The sequence below is a fragment of the Phocoena phocoena genome, chromosome 18 (assembly GCF_963924675.1).
Source record: "Phocoena phocoena chromosome 18, mPhoPho1.1, whole genome shotgun sequence".
NCBI classification, from domain to species: Eukaryota; Metazoa; Chordata; class Mammalia; order Artiodactyla; family Phocoenidae; genus Phocoena; species Phocoena phocoena.
The window spans coordinates 12,641,713-12,659,596 of NC_089236.1; the positions used below are offsets into that span (position 1 = coordinate 12,641,713).

General features: G+C 41.2%; 1 protein-coding gene across 3 annotated transcripts in view; it reads right to left on the bottom strand.

Annotated features, from left to right (window-relative positions):
• The window catches only part of ALG5 (ALG5 dolichyl-phosphate beta-glucosyltransferase), a 33,277-nt gene extending 16,180 nt beyond the window's left edge, over positions 1-17,097 (bottom strand). The window contains exons 1-6 of one of the 3 annotated variants that reach the window (XM_065895971.1): positions 16,983-17,097; positions 13,423-13,594; positions 13,019-13,065; positions 10,862-10,930; positions 6,049-6,141; positions 2,186-2,299 (exon numbers count right to left, since the gene is read on the bottom strand). In XM_065895971.1, the coding sequence (XP_065752043.1) occupies positions 2,186-2,299; positions 6,049-6,141; positions 10,862-10,930; positions 13,019-13,065; positions 13,423-13,594; positions 16,983-17,048 (561 nt within the window). In that variant the 5' untranslated portion in view covers positions 17,049-17,097. The remainder of the gene's footprint in view (positions 1-2,185; positions 2,300-6,048; positions 6,142-10,861; positions 10,931-13,018; positions 13,066-13,422; positions 13,595-16,982) is intronic. The other 2 variants (XM_065895973.1, XM_065895972.1) reach the window with 2 other exon arrangements.
• Between the last annotated feature and the right edge of the window lie 787 nt (positions 17,098-17,884).

Here is a 17,884-nt window from a genome sequence, read left to right on the forward strand (position 1 = left end):
CTGACACCTTCCACTCTCCCTCCCACTCTTGGGTCCCCAAGGTAGAGAAATAAGGTGGGAGAAATATATCAAGTCTCCATAGATTGTCTGGAGAGAACTAGGATATCAAACCCAAGAATTTCACCAGTTGGACTTTTCTTTTAGCTTATCATGATTTACTAAGAGATGAAAAAAGACATACTTTTTTTAGTAAGAGTGAACATGTAACATATCCAATAATAATTTAATAATTTCACTGTCCAAAATCACTTTGATTTTGGACATGCTCTACATCTGTGTCAGCCAATAAGGTAGCTACTAACCACATGTATTTGCAATGTGGTCAGTGAGACTGAAGAGGTAAAATTTTATTTAATTTTAATTGACTTAAATAGCCACAAATGGCTACTGCTTTGAATAGCACAGGTAAAAGGGATATTTGCAAAACTAATTCTTTTAAGAATGATATTAGTTAATTTATTTAGTATCTTGAAAAAACAAATGGGAATGGGTGATGGTGGAGGAAGAAACAATATTTCACAAACTATGAAATTAAATAGATATTTATTCCTAGGAAGAGAAATATGAGATGAATTTTTGTAATTATTATTAAATTTTCTGGGTTTTGGATATTTTGCTTTAATAGGTTTTCTATGTGTGGTGTTTTAAACTGTTTACTTTTTGAATGATCAGGGATTATTTTAACAAATATATAATAATATTTTAACAAATATAATAATTAGGTTTAAATTTGGTCTATTTCATTCATGGATAGTTCCATTTATTGATCTTATTTTGGCCCTCAATTTGTTTTCTTAAATCTGCAATTGTCATCTCACCTTCAAATTGCCTGTGTTGCTGAATTCTTACTTTCATTAAGTACTATTTCTTTAGCAAAAATACTCTTATGTAATTTTATCCTTTTCCTTGGATTACACTGGCTTTCAGATGGGGTTTATCTTCCTTTTGTATGAAACTTTCTTTAATTCTTTTTCTGTAGTAATATGTTGGTGTAGCTGCCATTTATTTCTTTTCATTTTGTCATGATTAACATAGGTAGCTCTTGTACAGTATAGGTGAATTCTCCTTGATAAACTTCTACCTTTCGTGATACCTATTTTTCCCTTCTGAACTAGAGTCTCAAGGCCTGAGGATTATACTTGGTGGTGGCGGGGAGCACCCTAAAGCTCTATGTAGCTTTCCTGGGTTATCTGGGTTCCTTGCTGTTGTGAGATTTTGTCGTGCCCTGTACAAGGACAAGGGTACACTCCTCTGAGGAATGGATCCAATCATGTGGATCTGTGATCAACCCAAACCCAGTCTGAGGCCAGGACAATGGCGAGCCCTAGCAATTTCCGCTTCTGCTAGAATCCTGGGATACGGTTGTCTATGGGTGCTAACTCATTCTTGAAGTCTGATTCTTTCTAGATTGGGAATATTTTTAAAAACGCTCAGAATTTGAAAAATTCATCTTCTTTCTCTAAATGGCTTTTAAGAGGTGGGAATGGCACCAAGATTTTCTTTCTTTCCTCAACCTCTACTTTTTTTTTTTAAACTAATGTTGATACTGGCTTTATTCATAATTGCCAAATGCTGGAAAACAGTCCAAATGTCCTTCAACAGCTGGACGGATAAAGAAAATGTGGTACACCCATACAATGGAATATTACTTAGTGATTAAAAGGAACAAATTGCTGATATACATAGCAATTTGGATGAAAGTCAAATGTATTATACTGAGTGAAAGTCAACCTCCACTTTCTGAAGTTATGGCACGAACTTACACATAATCTTTTTTTGAGAGATTGCTGCTTGTGTTTTGTTTTTGTTTGTTTCATCAAAAACAAGAGTCTGGTGATCCAGTTTCATTTCACATCTTTACCCAGAAGTCTCAGTCTATGCTTTTAAATAAAAGACTTAGCTAAATATGCATGATAAATATTAAAACTCTGGTAGAAGTAAAGCAATTTAAAATTGAGAGAGACGGACAGAATATTAAATAAGTAATTGTCAAGTGAATCTCAGAAAATCAGCAAATGTTTATAATAAAATATTAGCTCTTCTGTGGGACTGTATACAGGAATTTCACACCAAAAAAAAAAAAATCTCCCAATTGTTTAACTTACAGGTAAATATCATTTTAACTTTACTTTAGACCCCCTCTATTCTTTAATGAATATTGTTTAAACTATATTCTTATACTCACAGGCCAAGGCTGTAGATCATTCAGTCCTTTTTCTAATTTCTCAATATCTGGAAACTTTGTGGCTCCATCAGCATCTGCCATAAGGATCTTTTTTCCTCGAGAACTGAATACACCCTGGATTTAAAAATTTCAAAGAAAAGAAAGTTGCTTAAAATCAAGGTTAAATTCGGTGACATACGAGTTTGTACTTAAAATATCCAAGAATTAAATATTAGGTATGAAATGGCAGAAAGAAGCCGTAGTTCACTGAACGCAAATTACATTGATAAGATCTTTCCAAAAGTAGCTAATGTCTATTTCATGATTTTTAAAACTTTGTGAAGTCATACTATTAATACCTTGGAAAATATCAAGATAAGAAAATAGATTTGGATAAGTTAAAGATATGCTGCATCAGTAAGAATAAAAATGTAAAATACCTATCATAAATATTATATCTGTATTGTATATGGATTATGCTGCATAAAAGGGATCAGGGGTTCCTTACAGCAGCATATGAAGAACAAAACATAGATAGCTTTGCTATGACATGCATCATAACATGATAGATCTTCAGTATCTTTTATTATGGAATCTAAAGTATCTTAAATTAATTGTTGAATAAATAAATGTGGAATGTCACTAAAATTTAGAAAGTATGGATATATTCAAATGTTATTTTGTTATCTGAGGCATCTGACACTTAGCTAAATTATGCCATTCAATTTTGAATTGATTGGTCTTTTGGGCAGAATATGGCTCTACGAGTGTATATTTCACCCAGAAATAAACTATGCATCAACTCTTCACTTGATCTTAGCCAAAAGGCCAAAAAGTGATTTATGCATCAACTCTTAATTTCATGGTGCATGTGAGTGAATACAGTGTGTCTTAAGTGTAAATATATTTATGGTTTGATACAGAATACAGCTTTGATGTCACTCAGCAGTGTGGCTATAGATAAGATGTGTGTATACAAATCTAGACAGAAATTTGACCAATTATTGTATAGTATAAGGCTAATTAGTATCTATAATTTTCTTTATCATATCTGTTAGAATATGGGTAAAAAAGCAGAAATAAAAATGTTATATTTAATCTATAAACTTTATCAAGTTTTGGAAAAGAGTAAACATTACAAGGCACAAAATCTGTAGCTGTATGTTTGAAATAAAAAAAACAATAAAGGACTATTTCAATGATACATGATAAGGCTGAACTGTAGGCTGTTACACAATATTAATGGAAAATTGCCTTTGCCCTCAAACTTGTTTCAGCCACCTCATCGCTTTTTCTAAAGGGGGCTTTTGAATGCCTGCTACTCTCCCATCCTATCTGGATGGCCTCCACTTCACTGCCAGACTTTTTGGAAAGAGTCTAAGTTAGCTGCTCCCACTGTTGTCCATGCAGTCACACCCTCTCCCCTCTGTTCTTTCTGATTTTTCTTCTTCCTCATGTGCCTCTTTGCCCCAAGGCTTGGTTCTTGGCCCTCCTTTTCTTCTATACCCTCTTCCTTGCCAACTGAATGGCTTCAACTCTCAGCTGATACATGTGGATGACTCTCACACCCTCTCCACCAGGCTATTCTGGATACCACTACTTGGCATCTCAAACTCAGTATGGCTCAAACTCAACTAAACATATTGTCTCTTAAACCAGCTCATCTTCCAGTGTTTCACCTCTTCTCTAACGACATCCTCCCCCTCTCAGGTACCCAAGGCTACTTACTGGTAACTCACTGCTCTCTCCGATCACCTGACACAATTCTACCTCACTTTGCATACCTCTCATATTCGTCTTTTCCTCTTCCTCTGTTGTGTCACCATCATAATCCAAATATTCATGGTACCTTGCCTACACCACTGCGCTGGCTGCTGTCACTGTCAATGGTGAAAGTCTAGCAGCCCCTACCTAGCCTAAAGTCTGTGATCTACACCCACATAACCCTCCAGCGTATCTCTAAAGTCAAGCCTCATGTACCACTAGAAGTTCCTTTGTTGTGTCTTTGTTCATGTTCTCCTCTGCAAGCTCCCTGCCTCGAATTTTGCCTAGAGAATTCCTAATCCTCCTTCAAGAGTCCATCCAGAATTTATCTCCTGTTGGAAGTCTTTGCTGCTCCTCCCAGAGCATTTATACTGGAGCATTTATAACACTAGTGAACTATGATACCCTACGGACAGGACAGGTATCTTTCATCTTGGCATCTCTAATGAAGTACGTGGCACTTAGTGAGCACTCAGATGTGGGCTGAATAAATAAATGAATGGGTGCATTTAAAGCCCACGATGACATTGCATCAATCTTATTTTCTTTTTCTCCTTTCTGCATATCCTGAGACCCTGTCAGAGAAAACTCACTGCTTCTAGTACATACCCCAAGAGTTCCTACTTCTGTCTTTTCTTGTTCTGCTGACTGGCATGCTCTTCTCTCAAATCTTTCTCCATATGGGATCAGGGAGGTGAAGAGCACGATCTCATGGTTAAATCAACCCAATCCAAATCTTGCCTTAATATCTATGTGACCTTGAGTAAGTCACTTTACCTATCTATGCCTCAATTTCCTCATCTATATAATCAAAATAATAGGACCTAACTCACTGAGATGATGTGAGGAGGTTTAAATGTGATAATTATGTTGAAGTGGTAAATTTTTGCTGTCCAGCTCAAAATAATCAGTCAGCAAGCGGAAGCCAGTGTTCACCATCATTGGAGGCCTGGCTTCAGGGACATATCTTTTGTGAAGTTTGCTATTTTACTCATGTGCCCAAGGTTGCTAGTTACCTACCTAATACCTATTCTTTTCTTCTTCCTTACAAATGAAACCCTGATTTGGCCGAGAATGAAAATGTCAGAAAAAACATCTCTCAGCCTTCCTTGGAAATAGGGGCGGCTCTGTGACCCTGGCCAGTCACTGGGTGGAGCTTCTGGGAAAGTTCCTTAGAAGGGACAAACTAACTGGCGTGCGTCTTTTGCCCTCTGCCCTTCCTGTCTGGAATGAGGAGGTAATGGCTGGTGCTCCCGCAGTCACTTTGTATGCAGGTGGGCAGGAGGAAGAGGGAGCGAAAAGGCAGGAAGCTGGGTTCCTGAGGACACGGAGTTGTTGAATGAGCCCTGCACTGCCTACATCTAGACTTCTTTTGGAGGCACAAAATAAATGAATTAACCTCTACATCATTTAAGGCACTGTTGTTTGGATTTTCTTTCACATATCTTGCTTTTAGATCTTTTCAGTGTATCTTGATTCCTACCTGATATGCCTCTGCTGAAAGTAACCTCTTCTTTCCTGGAACTTCTACTGTACCTCATCTGTGCCTCTCTCATAAGTACAATCACTTTTTGTATTACACTGTAAATTACATCAGGAGTGACCATATCAGATTTATCTTTTTTTTTCAGTCATACTGTGCAGTTTTTGGGGATCTTAGTTCCCAGACCCCTGCAGTGGAAGCATGGAGTCCTAACCACCGGACCACCAGGGAAGTCCCAGATTTATCTTAATTCACACTACCATGTTTTGCATAGCACCTTCATATAGGTAAAACTCAATACATGAAAGCATTTTGTAAACTGCAAAAAATCATGGAATCTTATTATCTGGTAACTATGTCAAAGACACATAAGAGACAGAGGGCAATGTTTTCAACTTTGAATAAGATAAACATTTTCCTGAGTCACCCGGTATGTTATAGATATGGCATGGTATTTTTTAATTTGATATTATATGTACATATATGCATGAAGTTATTATTAAAAGCAATTTACCACTAATTTGAAAGACTAGTATTTAACTAGCTGGCTGTAGGACATACATGTACTGTAATCTGCAAAAGAGGTTATTCAAAATACCTTTAGATTTCAAATAAAAATGTTGAAATTAGGTATTACCATCCTAATAGCGCCGCCTTTCCCACGATTCTTCACCAGCGTTATCACTCGAACTTTGTCACTTCCATATTTCTGGCAATATTTAAAAGCTACCTGTCAAATTATATAAAAGTCAGAATAAAATAAATTTGAATTCCAAGACAGCAATATAAACTGGGTCTCTGATTTTGGCTTAAACACTGCTATTCTAATTGCCCTCTCCTTGTGACTAGATTATACCCACCGCACATTTTGGTGGCCGAGAGGAGTTGTTGGATTCCTGGTGCCAAGATCCGACACTGACCTACTAGGTCGAAGTCACAATTCACTTTCCTGCAGAGGAAACACCAGAACAGGCAGTGGCCATCTCTCATTCTCTTGACTTTTTTGCCTAGGCTACCAAGCTGCTAGAAAAAGTAAAAATAAAACCCATGCTCTAATTGACTGGTACACATTTTTTTTGTGTGTGTGTTACGCGGGCCTCTCACTGTCGCGGCCTCTCCCGTTGCAGAGCACAGGCTCCGGACATGCAGGCTCAGCAGCCATGGCTCACGGGCCCAGCCGCTCCGCAGCATGTGGGATCTTCCCGGACCGGGGCACGAACCTGTGTCCCCTGCATCGGCAGGTGGACTCTCAACCACTGCGCCACCAGGGAAGCCCCGGTACACATTTATGATTGGGCTCCCAATACTGCCTAATGACCTGTTTACTTGTCAGCAACTGACCTTATTCCCCAGAGAAGCTGTTTGTATCCTAGACCATTTTCCCCAAATCTTCTCACTCGAATTCCTGGCTCTCAGCAGATAATCATCCACGATCTGTCCTCTTCTGAATCTTCAATCTCTTCCTCTTTTCTGGGTCCTCAGCCTCTAATATGCTCAAAACTCCAGCATCTTAAACATTTTCCTTTGACTTCACTATTATCTTAAGCGACTGCCATTACTCTTTGATCTAGTATCCAAGTCATGAAATGGTGATCTGTATTTCCTATCAACATCTCTTTGTCCCTCATTTAGACTTCAAGCCATTGGGGTGTGGCTCATGCCCTTTGCTTTTCCACATCACCCTCCGCAGAACCTCTTCATCACCCCTTGCCTCTGAGGCTCATTTCCATAGGCAGTTGTGAAGTTATTTTTTTTTAATTTTTATTTATTTATTTTTGGCTGCATTGGGTCTCCATTGCTGCGTGTGGCCTTTCTCTAGCTGTGGTGAGCGGGGGCTACTCTTTGTTGCAGTGCACGGGCTTCTCATTGCGGTGGCCTCTCTTGTTGCGGAGCACAGGCTCTAGGCATGCGGGCTTCAGTAGCTGTGGCTCGCAGGCTCTAGAGCACAGGCTCAGTAGTGGTGGCGCATGGGCTTAGCTGTTCCGTGGCATGTGGGATCTTCCTGGACCAGGGCTCGAACCTGTGTCCCATGCATTGGCAGGTGGATTCTTAATTACTGCATCACCAGGGAAACCCCTGTGAAGCTATTCTTATCTGGTGTTTGCACTCCTGTCTTCAGACTCAGCTCAAACACCATTTCTTCTTCCTAGCTTCCACGCCCATCGTCACCTTCCCCAGGGAAAAAGTATAATTCTAATAAGTATTCCTAATGCATTTTCCCATTCAACTGTTACTTCTCTCATCTGTAGATCAGATAGATCTCTCATCTGTAGATCTGTAGAGCCTTCCCACTAGGAACAGGCTCAAGACTCTGGGATGCCTGAAACTTTCCTGACTTCATTATTATTAATAATCAAAGTCATGGAACAGTGATCTATATTTGCTATAAATCACTCTGCACCACTCATTTAGTAATGAACTGTAGTGTAGCCCCTCCCCACTTGGCTATGAGCTACTTAAAGCCAAGGATTAATATATATGTGTATATATATATATATATATATTTTTTTTTTTTGGCTGCTTTGGATCTTGGTTGCTGTGCGCAGGCTTGTTGCTACTCTTGTTGCGGTGTGCAGACTTCTCACTGCAGTGGCTTCTCTTGTTGCAGAGCATAGGCTCTAGCCGTGTGGGCTCAGTAGTTGTGGCATGCGGGCCCTAGAGCGCGTGGGCTCAATAGTTGCGGCTCACGGGCTTAGTTGCTCTGCGGCATGTGGGATCTTCCTGGACCAGGGCGATCCCTGTGTCCCCTGCATTGACAGGTGGATTCTTAACCACTGTGCCACCAGGGAAGTCCCAAGCATTAATATTTTAGTGCCTGACACACAGCCTGGAATTGATTAATCTCAGTGAACAAGAGTAGCCACCGTGCTTTGTACATACTCTTATTACAGGACTGTGGTGGCACTGTTAGCTGCTTACCCAACAAACACCACCTCCTTCCTTGCTCCTTTGGCCCCAGTCTGCATAGTGACAGTGTGTGCAGTCCTAGGAGATGAATCATTATTGGTCCAAATCCTCTTTACCATGTATTTATACTTTCCCAGCCCCTCTTGCAGGCAAAGGTGGCCATGTCACCAAAGTTCTGGCTCATGGACTCTAGGGGAGGTCTGCTGGAGGGTGGGAGCTTCTTGTGAAGATTTTTATTCCTGGTTATAAAAGGAGAGAGGCACACAAGAGAATTCTTAATGTCCTGACTGTCTCAACTGCCTCAGGATCAGTGATATTTGGAGCTGTGCCCATTTGATGATGAGGGAGTGTGTGGTAACTGAAAAGACGTGGATCCAGCCACTTGACACTGTCCAAATGCTGAAACAACAATGTCCAGACCTTCTGGCGTATGAGATAATCAAACACCTTCTGTTACATAAGCTCCCCCCATGAGACACTTTCTAACTGATGAAAATATCGAACACATTGTGCTCTATTTCTCTGGAGCGTGTCTCCAGTATTGGATGTGAAGTCCTTGGAGGCAGAGGCAGGGCTCCATCTTTGTATTTTAGCACCAGTCCTACTCCTTGACTCATGTTAATGGCTCAAGAAATGTCTATTCAGAGAACATTTATCTGAGTTGCTGATGTTTATTCTGGGGTGGCAGAAAGCATGATAGTCATCATAAGACCCAAACCAGGAAGATGAAGTCACTGGGCATGCAGCTGAGTGCACTGAAAGGCACCTGACCAGGCGAGGATGAGGGCTCTTTCTAAAGGGGACGTGATCTGGCTTTGAAGGAAGCAAACACCACTGAGGCCCACCTGCTTGGCTTATACAGACACTGACACTTCACAGTATGCCCTGCAGAACACGGCAGCAGCTGACACTTGCTCACCATTTGTGAATTCAGCTCACATGGAATGCTTACCTTTCTGGCATCTTATGTTATTTGAGGGTATAATAAATATCTCTGCACAAATGCAATACTCTCTTATTCTGTACTTTGGCATAAATTTTACCCCTTAGTTTAAAATTCCTTAAGAACAAGAACTATATCTAAATTTTTTCCCAGACCCCTCGGAGAGTGAAACGTGTTACGGGAAGATAATAAATACTCAGGGGAAAAGAGTTTCTTTTTCTTTTAAAAAAAAAAAAATTTTACAAACTATGATTTCAAGTTTTCTGTTTCTCCCAACCTTGGGAACAAGTGCGAACCTCTCCCTCTTGGATCCTTCCAGAGAGCAGCCTGAGACTCACATGGCAAAAGGCCTTGAAGGAAATACTCTTCAGGTAAAGCTGCTTCTTCTCAGCTGGGCTGAGGCTGCTCTGTCATCTCAGCAGTAGATGCCCGATGCTGACTTTCTACACCACTCCCTTCATATACTAATAACCTGTGGGACAGTTTGTGTTCATCTTTTAAGTCATACTATTCCAAGTGCAGCACCTACTCTTCCTAACACAGATCCACCAATACTTTCAGGCCTCTATGCCTTTGTTTACATTATATATTTTTTTCAATTTGAATATACTATCCTCCATGTTCCTAGTCATTATCACCCTTAGAGGTTTAGTTCAAAAGTCACTTCTCTTTCTCTCAAATTCTTTTCAGCATCTTTCTCTTTGGCTCCATTTTTACCTGCATTACAGAAATTGGAGCCATGCTGCCTGACTGTCCTGGGGGCTCCTTATACCAGGGGGCAGGCGCGTGTATCTGTGGGGTCCAGCCAGTGTCCAGCACTTCCTGCACAGCTGGAGTTGACCAAAATCATAACTGATGAATAATCAGGTGAACAGATATTCCCCTGTATATTTAAGATCTATTATGTTGCCATTTAACAGGAATATTAATAGCACCATAAGTGAATCTTTTATTATAGAAACATGAGTGTCAAAAAACAAAATGTGAAGTAGTCATAATAACAAAAATACTTTGATGTTTGGAGAGTAATTTATCAGGATCACTGACAAGATTTAATAGATGTACTACTGCAGGATTAATGCACCAGGGCCCAGCAGTTACAGGTCTAGGAATGCAGGAAGGAGAGAGGATAAACCCTAAGATACTGTCACCCCATGGGGCAATCTAGAAGGGACCATGGGGTAGGCCAAAGGACATACCCAATCCCCAGGGGAGGATATGAAGGTGTCTTCCTATTTGCATGACTACTTTAGAAACCATAATTTAAGGTGGAGCATAGAGAAAAGAATTATGCTTAGAATAAAAGGAACCATAAATTGGTGGGCAAAGAGGGTTCCCCAGGGGCCAAGGTGAACTGTTGTTATGTGTACTCTCTCCCTATTTGGTGACCTTCCAAGCTTCCCTGGTCTCAAGGAGCAGTGGAAAGGCAGGTATATTTTCCAGCTTCCCATATATGAAATCTCTCTGCTTTTTCTACTACCCACTTATGTTAAATGGAGAGTATCTGGCACACCTTTAGGGTTCTCTGACGAGCAGAAATATGATTTTACATTTGCAAATTATTCCATCTGTTGGCAATTCTAAAAGCAAGTTTACTTACCTTTGAAGTCTCATCTTTGCTGCCATCATCAACTACTATTACTTCATAAGTGAATGTAGGATCTTGTTTCTGCAAGAAGCAAAGATAAAATACCACAATTTGGCATGACTGCCATCAAGATTTCTAATAAAGTTGTAAGGAAGTTAAGAAACAACTGTTTTACAAATAACCCAATTCAAAAATGTGCAGAAGACCTTAACAGACTTTCTCCAAAGCAGACATACAGATGGCCAGTAGGCACATGAAAAGATGCTCAACATCACTAATTATTAGAGAAATGCAAATCAAAACTGCAATGAGGTACCACCTCATACCAGTCAGAATGGCCATCATTATAAAGTCTACAAATAAATGCTGGAGAGGGTGTGAAGAGGGAACCCTTCTACACAGTTGGTGGGAATGTCAGTTGATACAGCCACTATGAAAAACAGTATGAAGGTTCCTCAGGAAACTAAAAACAGAATTACCATAGGATCCAGCAATCCCACTCCTGGGAATACACCCGGACAAAACTATAATTCAAAAAGATATATGCACCCCTATGTTCACAGCATCACTGTTCACAATAGCCAAAACATGGAAACAACCTAAATGTCCATCAACAGATGAATGGATAAAGAAGATGTGGTATATATATACAATGGAATATTAGTCATAAAAAAGAATGAAATAATGCCATTTGCAGCAACATGAATGCAACTAGAGATTATTATACTAAGTGAAGTAAGTCAGAAAGAGAAAGACAAATACCATATGATATCACTTATATGTGGAATCTAAAATATGGCACAAATGAACTTATCTACAGAACAGAAACAGACTCATAGACATAGAGGACAGACTTGTGGTTGCCAAAGGTGGTGGTGGGGGGGTGGGATGGACTGGGAGTTTGGGGGTGGTAGATGCAAACTATTACATTTAGAATGGATAAACAACAAGGTCCCAATGTACAGCACAGGGAACTATATTCAATATCCTGTGATAAGCCATAATCAAAAAGAATATTAAAAAAAGGATGTCTACATGTGTATAACTGAGTCACTTTGCCGTACAGCGGAGATTGGCACAGCACTGTAAATCAGCTCTACTTGAATAAAAAAAATTTTAAAAAAGAAACAATTGTTTTAGTGTTGAAGTGTATAAATATGAACATAAATGTAAGTGCACAAAGCACATAAAGGAAAAAGGCCAAGGACAGAAAGGAGATCAGAGACTGGGAGGGAGTTGAAGGTGAACACAGACCAAGTCTCCATGGGCCTCCCGTGCTCCCCTGGCTGCCCTCCTGAGCACCACTCAGAGGCTACGAGGTATACAAGGCAAAGCCATGAGGTCTGAAGTCAGGGGTGCAGGTTCCACGTGGCTGTGCCACTTCTTAGCTTTATGACCTCGGGCAAGTTAGCATTTTGGGCCTATTTTCTCGCAAAAAAAATAACACAACCTAGTCCACGTGGCTGGTGTGCAGATTACATATAATAGAAGAGGCAGAAGCTCAAATATAATAAGGGCTCAGTCCTCTTCCTCTTTTTTTCCCTCTTTCGATGAATCTTCTCTTTTCCCTTTACACAAAAAAACCTAAAACAAAGTAAATCAAAACAAGGAGTTTTCTAAAAAAAAGAAACAGCCATAAATCTTATTTATTAAACTCTCCCAAGAGATTCCAATGGCAGCGGATACAAAAGAGGGGCACATGCTACTTTTCTTCTCTTTATGCAGAGAAAGCAGAGGAAAATAAATGAGGGGGGACTCTTCAGAATAATAAAGACATACAAAATGATTTCACTCTAGTTATGGGTCTTTTTCAAATAAACATCTTACTTAAAAAGTCACAAAAGCAAAAACAGCATTGTGCTGTCATACAAAGTCTGCAGGCACACTACCACTCAATTTTAAGTATATCATCAGGCAAGAGAGGATCAAAGGGGGGCGGGAGAGTCCGTAAGAGGAACATCAGCTTTCCTGTTTGCTCTGGAGGGGGTGTGCTGTCGGGCTTGCCTGCAAGTGGCTGACGGCTGGCAACACGCTGAGCACAGAGGCCAGGACCACGATGGCCCAGAACGGACGGCACTGCCTCTCACAGTGGATCTAGCCTGGGGTCCACAGCTTGATGACCTGCTCTACTTTTAAGTAGACCCCATACCAGACGAGAAAACACAATACCTGTCTCTCCTCTAGATAGCCCAGAGCTTCATCCATCATTACAGGCACTTAAAGAAAAAAATATATATTAAAAATTGCTTTTGAAAATAACTTTCCCAGTCCCAGAACAGTTTGCATATGGAAAATGCCTGAATAACCTAACAAGTCCCTCCTGGACTGCCCCCCAGTGGCCATTTCCACCTGGAATGTCTGTCTTCTGTTCACCTCCTGCTCATCACTCCTCTAGAACACTTCAGCCCTAGACCTGATGCGGCTGCTAACACTCATTCTTTCTCTTCTGAACGACAACTACCAACTGTGCACTCTCCATAGCCCACAGGTATCAACGTTCTGGCAAAGTCCATACTTTAAATGTCCTTTTCTTCCCAAATTACCCCTTACCAAAAAAATCGAGTAGGGCTTACACCGTTTTTCTTCATTGTATGAAGGCACGACCACAGAAAGCTGCTTGGTAGGCGAGTCCCGTATGCTGGGTAAGGCTTCCCTCTGGACTCTGGCATTTAAGAAGAACTTCTCATCTTCATGTCGATGCAGGTGTGGCATCTCTGTAGCAGTTATAAATGCAACAAAGGAAATCTAAAGGCAGATATGTTAGTAAGAAATTGTGTTATGTTGACCTTTTTAAACATTTGCTACATTAGAATACATCATTTACATGATTTTTTCACCCTGAGGTGAAATATTTACTGTTTAGTCCATTAACAATGGTCTGGAGGTGACTTCAAAATTTAAACCAGTCAGTTCCCTATTTTTGAACTGATTATTATTGTCCTTTTTTCCCCTAACTAAGCATTTTCCCTAATGCTCTAGGAGGCTCTTTGTCTCCTCTCACTTGTCATTCCCCAGCCTCTGTCACCCCAGATCTAAAAGGGAACAGTCATTACAGAAGTGCCATCTACTCTGAGATGCCCTGAACTCCCAATCCCTGGTACACACACAGCGAGGCCCCATCCCACTTGGAGCCTATGTGATCGAGGACACACTGCAGGTAGAGCTTGTGGGTGAGGGCAGACCTCCCATCTGAGACCAGGCTGACCCAGCGTAGGAAGGGAAGAGTCCCCCAACCCCCAGAGTAGGGATCAGTAGTGCTTAAGAATATATTCTTGATACTTATCCCAGATTTGAATTCAGAATACACTATTTTTTGGAGTCAGGTATCAAACTTATAGGCTGTAGGCACCATCCCACTGCTAACATTATATAACCCCCTTCCATATTCAGTGGGGACCTAGCCCTGGAAACAACCATTCTTTGTAACACTGTTTCCACTGGTATACTTTCTGCTTTCAAAACAATCAACCTACCAACTTTTGGAATGCTACTCATTTGTACTCCAGTGACCATTTATAATATTCTATTGGGCACATACTGAAATTGAATATGCTTCTGATTAGTATATGAGGGCAGTATCCAGACTAGTGGCTAAAGAGTTCCTGCTCTGCACCCCTAGTGTCCAGATTGTGGTTTCTAAATTCAATTTCCTACTAAAAGTAACCAGTGTTCCTAAGAGGAATGGCTGATTCAGGTCCAGGCCAGGAAATGTACAATGGTGGTCAGAGACGGGAAAGCAAGGAGGCTACCAACAATCATGACAAAGTAGCCAACTTGACAGGCTCCCATTGGCCTGTGAGGGGGAAATTTTAAGCATCAAAAAGAATAATTAATGCAATGTATTAAAACACATGAAAAATTTTATATCACGGATTCATAATGATACTAAATATAAAAAATTAGTCACCTTTGTAAGATGCCAGGGAACCATCTCATTATTTTGAAAACTTGCCTTTTATCTTACCTTTTATATATGAAAGATATTTCAGCGTTATCGAATAGCTGAGGATGAAATTTTTTTCATTATAAAATTCCAGGTAATACATGAAGAAGGAATGATACAGTCAGAATATTCCACTTTGCAACCCACAGTGAAATACTGGATTTAGGCAGTGATCATCAATGACTGCTAAACCATTAGGTTAATGACACACTTTATAATCAGTGGGTCAAGCTAACAACTCCTGAACCCAAGAATCCCTCTTAATACCAAAGAAAATCAGAGATTAACACACCTCCTGATACGACACAAAAGGAAGTAATCAGCATCACTCACACACTTCTTTTGATTAAAACAAACATGCATTTCATCAAATCTCTAGATGTAACTAGCAGTTTACAGGAAATTCAGGGGACAGAGTAAGATGTTAAAAGTCACTTAAGGGATAAAATTAGTAAAATCCAGACTGTGAGAAATTCTACAGGACAAATGACCGCTTATTAAAGAAAAGGAAAAAAAGGGAGGAGAAATTGTTATAGTTTAAGAGACTTGAGACATACCAATCGAGTGCTAAGTGTGTGTGAATACTGAATGGAACAAACCAATTTACTAACACATACAAGAGGCATGTGAACTGATGCAGTATTTGAAATCACTGAACAATGTTTAAAAAAATCTGCAATAACCTTATTGTGGTTTTATTTTAAAAAGGGGGTCCTATCTTCGGAGATAAATGCTTAAGATTTACGGATAAAATGTTATGCCTTGAATTTGCTTCAAAAGTAATTCAGAAAGGAAGTGGGGTGAGGAGACAGTGGGGAGATACATGTATGTATGTGTGTGTGTGTGTGTGTGTGTGTATGTGTGTATATATACACACATATACATATATATTCATTGAAAAAAAAAAAACAAAGTTCCACTAGTTGGGCGACATTTGCATACCAGCTCATCAGCTTCCTCACCAGTCAAAGGAAGCTAATGATAACATTTCTGTCAGCACTGTTTTAAAGATCAAACGAGATAATCCCTGTTGAATGCTGAATACAATACCCAACATACTGTAAGTACTCAATAAATAACAGCTTTTATAACCAGTTCCGGCTAATAGGACCAAATACTTCCAGTACAATCTCATAACGTACACATTTAAATCTGTGCAACACAGTCAACACAAGGCAGATTCAGTCTAGGATTCTGTCAAGCTCTGCCCAACCCAAAACCTGAAACCTCCCTCCCCCCCAAATCTCCATATACTACTAAGGGAAAGAGAGGACTCCTCTCTCACCCAGACACAAACCCTAAAGAAGTCAGGATACACCACTTTTTCTCTATCTACACTACTTTTAAGCCATATATTCTGGTCAGATGGCAAAGTGTCCTTCCTGGCAATGCTATCTAGGCTGCTAACCTTAACGTCAAGGAAGCGGAAAACGCTCCATTTACAAACTAGAGGCAGGCCCATTCCAATTATATGGGAGAAAATTCACTTAACAAATTTCCTATTACCTATGGATCAGCAAGTGTTACAAGGTTTCCGTGTTTCCACAGTAATGGCAAAGAAAATCGTAGTTTGAATTCCCCTGTACTGTCTCTTCTAGAGGCAGCAAGCTTAGGGTGTTGAATTCTAGGACATAACGACCCCCAGGCGTATGATAACACTAGGCCTTGTCTATCTTGGTCTTCCTATGTCCCTAGTGGGTCTTCCTGATCCGCTGACTTATCCAATCTGTAACAGACGGCTCTTGTCAGTGCTGTCAACACTTTCTATTTGCTTAACTACACCAGGAAAGGGAGTGTCTAGAAAGCACACACTTTCTGGGGGCTCAAGACCTTCCCGATGGGGCCAGAACTACAGCGATTGCAGACCCGGGAGGAAATCCTGGAGAGGTCGGGGCTCAGAGGGCGGGTGGGCACAGTCCGGGGACCAGGGGGTGACATAAGACAGGGTGGGCATGTCCCAGTAAACACAAGTACTAGGCTCTGGGCACGCAGGGCTATAAAGCTCTAAAGTAAACATAAAGAACGGAAGAAAGGGGGTGTGAAATTCTAGCAGAGGAAATTCTGGGGTCAAGGCTCAGAGGAAGTATGGTGCCCAAGAGCCGGCAGCGCGGAGGAGAGGATGCCTGGGGCCCGAGTCTCCCGGAGAGCAGTGAGCCCAGGCCCGCGTCGGTCCCCAACCCCTCTCCTCACCAGAATCAGGGCTACAGCCGCCAGCGCCGCGCCGAGCACCGCCAGCTGCAGCAGGAGCGGAACCATCCTCCATGCCGGCGAAGCCGCCCGCCCTATCCCGCGCCTACACACACGCGGAAGTGCGGCCGCGCAGCCCCGCCTCCCACCCGCAGAGAGACCGCGCCAGCCGGGCGCCCGCCGCCCACAGCGCCGCCGCGGCCAGACCCAGCCACGACCCGGGAGCCCGCGCCGCCCACAGCGCCCCCGCGCGGCAAGGCGAAGAACATGCAATTGTATGGGAGGCGCTCAGTCCGTTTTTGGGAGGGCGGGGGGCAGGCTCTGTTCCACCGTAGCAAGGTTGCCAGAATTGGCAAGTACAAATTCAGGATGTCCACATAAGTTGAATTTCACATAGGCAACGAATCGTTTTTTAACAGCATTATTAAAATAAAACTCACAGACCATATAACCCACCCATTTGTTTTTGGTATATTACATTAATTTTTAAAAACTGTGATAAAACATAAAATTTCCCATTTTAACCACTTTATGTGTACACTACAGTGGCATTAACTGCATTCACAATTTCCTGCAACCATCACCACCATCTATTTCTAAAACTTTCCCAGTTCTCCCCCAGCTTCTGGTAACAATAACACGAACTACTTTAGGTGTACTCTTTGTTTATCTGACATTCAAACTGAATTGGATGCCCTATATTTTATACGAAGGAGATGGAGGTCTTGAGCCACGACACAGGATACAACAAAAGCTGCTCCTTTGGAGCCCGCTCCCGGCACCTGTAAATGTAACCTGGTTCGGAAAACGAGCGCGCAGAAAATTTACGTAATTCTTCGGTGCTGGAGCAGGGAGGCTTTTACCTGGGAGAAGGCAAGCCCAGGGCCCAGAATAAGAAGGAGAAG